Source organism: Nestor notabilis, unplaced genomic scaffold (genome assembly GCF_000696875.1).
Source record: "Nestor notabilis isolate BGI_N333 unplaced genomic scaffold, ASM69687v1 scaffold20685, whole genome shotgun sequence".
In the NCBI taxonomy this organism is placed as follows: domain Eukaryota; kingdom Metazoa; phylum Chordata; class Aves; order Psittaciformes; family Psittacidae; genus Nestor; species Nestor notabilis.
Genome location: NW_009928283.1, coordinates 4,905 through 7,495, shown reverse-complemented (window position 1 = coordinate 7,495; position 2,591 = coordinate 4,905). Strand labels below are relative to the sequence as shown.

At 58.2% G+C, this 2,591-nt stretch overlaps 1 protein-coding gene across 1 annotated transcript in view; it reads right to left on the bottom strand.

Annotated features, from left to right (window-relative positions):
- Positions 1-1,901, bottom strand: part of ENDOU (endonuclease, polyU-specific) — a gene marked incomplete at its 5' end in the record, with an annotated part of 3,472 nt that extends 1,571 nt beyond the window's left edge. Inside the window, 3 exons of the mRNA XM_010014443.1 lie at positions 533-732; positions 830-1,001; positions 1,767-1,901. Of these exons, the coding sequence (XP_010012745.1) occupies positions 533-732; positions 830-1,001; positions 1,767-1,901 (507 nt within the window). The remainder of the gene's footprint in view (positions 1-532; positions 733-829; positions 1,002-1,766) is intronic.
- Positions 1,902-2,591: the final 690 nt, after the last annotated feature.

Here is a 2,591-nt window from a genome sequence, read left to right as displayed (position 1 = left end):
TGATCCATCCCTGTCCCAGTTCTTTCCGTGACCCATCCCTGTCCCAGTCCTTTCCCTGACCCATCCCTGTCCCAGTCCCCTCCTTGATCCATCCCTGTCCCAGTCCTCTCCTTGATCCATCCCTGTCCCAGTCCTCTCCTTGATCCATCCCTGTCCCAGTCCTCTCCTTGATCCATCCCTGTCCCAGTCCTCTCCTTGATCCATCCCTGTCCCAGTCCTCTCCTTGATCCATCCCTGTCCCAGTCCTCTCCTTGATCCATCCCTGTCCCAGTCCTTTCCCTGACCCATCCTTATCCCAGTCCTCTCCTTGATCCATCCCTGTCCCAGTCCTCTCCCTGACCCATCCCTGTCCCCTTCGGACCAATTTGGCTTTGCCCTGCTCGATTCCCCATATCCTGGCATCTCTGAGAGCCCACTCCACGCTCCTCCAACCCACATCCTCCCAGGTCACCTCCCACCAACCGGGGCTTTCCTTTGGGACACCCAACATCCAGAACCCCCATTGCCCTGCTCATCCCTGCTCCACACTCACTTTTGCTGTGGAGGAAGGCGAAGAGGCTCTTCATGAGCTCAGTCTTCATCACCTCCTTGAGGAAGTTGTCCTGCTCCCGCAGCTCCTCCGCCGTCACCTCCTCCTCCCTCCCAGTGGCCCTCTGGTAGTTGTCCAGCAGCTTAATGAAGCTGGAGTAGGTGGGTTTGGAGAAGAGCTCCTCATTGACGTATCTGTAGAGCCTAGAAGACAGTGAGGAAGCTGAAAACCAGCCCTGCGCCCTGTTGGTCTCTATTGTGGTGGCCCCTGGCAAATGGTCACCCCTCGAGGACCACTCACGGCTGTGGGGACCGGTCCTCCTGGTCATCCGTCTCCTCGGAGGCCGCCTGGTACTGGGGGTTGATGGCGATGTCGGTCGCTCGGGCTTTGTTGTGGTCGGCCCCATAAAGCTGCTCCGAGACGCGCAGGAGGTCCTGGTCCGTGATGGCATCCCGGCTCCTGGAGAAACCCTCTGGAAGAGACGCAGCAGCTCCTGGGATGCGGCTTTGCTGGTGCAGCACATGATGCACGGGTGGCACCATCCCAGGACACAGAGAGCTCAGGTTAAGGGGGACAGGGGGTCCCAACCCCAACCTCTGGGGCTAAAAGCTACCCCAGCAACCCTTCATCAAGCACTGGGTGAGCTGGGAAGCATCAACCCCATCTCCCAAGCATGGCCCTGCTCCCTGGGGCTGGAATCAGCCCCATCTCCCATGTTTTAGGTTCATGGTGACCAGGGGATGGAGGACCAGCTTTGCCCCTGCCTCTGCTTCACCCAGCTCTGGGGAAGGGGCATCATGGTGCTGGTGAGCAGGCAGGAGATGCTGGGACTTGGAGCGCTGTCATGGGGTAACATCAACCCCCAAGACCCCAAGAGGGCTGAGCAGCTCCAAGGCACATAGGGTGACCCCACAGAGGTGGTTTATCCCTTTCTCCTCACCACGGGTGTGAGATGCCTCCTCGGCCCATTCGCCACCTGCATGGAGCAGAAAGGAAAAGATGCTCAGGAGGATGGAGATGCAGGAGCCAAATGCACATCAATCCGGGAGGACACATGGTGGTAACCAGCCCCTCTGCACCCCATGGCCCCCAGACCCACATGTCCATCCCATGTCCATCCCATGTCTATCTCATGTCCATCCCATGTCCATCCCACGTCCATCCCATGTCCATCCCACGTCTATCCCATGTCCATCCCATGTCCATCCCATGTCCATCCATGCCCGGGGATGCTCACCAGGCTGGCAGTGCCTGTAGTAATCCTCGCAGCAGCTGAGGTACCTCTCGCACTCCGGGTTGCAGTGGCACTCGTCCTCCTTGTTGTAGGGCTCCTCACAGCGTCCATAGCAGGAGTCAGGGGCCGTGTACAGGGCTTTGGGGGACAGAAACACCAGCGTGGTCCTCAGGATGGACCAACCACCCTGCCCCAGCCTGCCTGTGACCCGGAGCATCCTTCCTTCTGCTCATATCCCCCTCCTAAGAGAGCCTGAAGGACCAGGCTCCAATCTGGGACCATTCGGGATCCTCTGCCAGCGCTGAGGGGTGGTGTTGTGATGGGGTGAGTCCTCAGGAGGAACATCCCAATGGGACACTCCTCTTCAGACGTGATTTCCACCACACCAGGGCCACTTCACACCAGGAAACACGTTCTTGACTCCCCACCATTCATTCCTCCTTCTGATTCACCCTTTTAATGCCTGGATCAGCAGGAGTGCCCCAGGTCCCACCACTTCCAGGCCGGAAGAGTGTCACATTCCAGGCACCTTTATGTGTGACCTTCACTGCTCTTGGGAAAACTGGGAACTACTTCCCGAGCTCCTGATGGGATAAATGTGTCACCGAGCATCTGCTTCATTACGCATGGGGGCAAAGCTAGAGATGATGCAGCAGCTCAAGCTGTGCTTTGGACATGGGAAGTCCTGTCCTGTGCCCATCGTCGGGTGGATGGTGGACGCTTGGCATCAAGCAAAGAGGGGCTGTAGGAGACCAAGATGTTGGGTTGGGGCTAAGAGACAGCACAGAGAACGTGTGTTTAGGGAAGGTGCTTTGTCCTCTGTGCTGC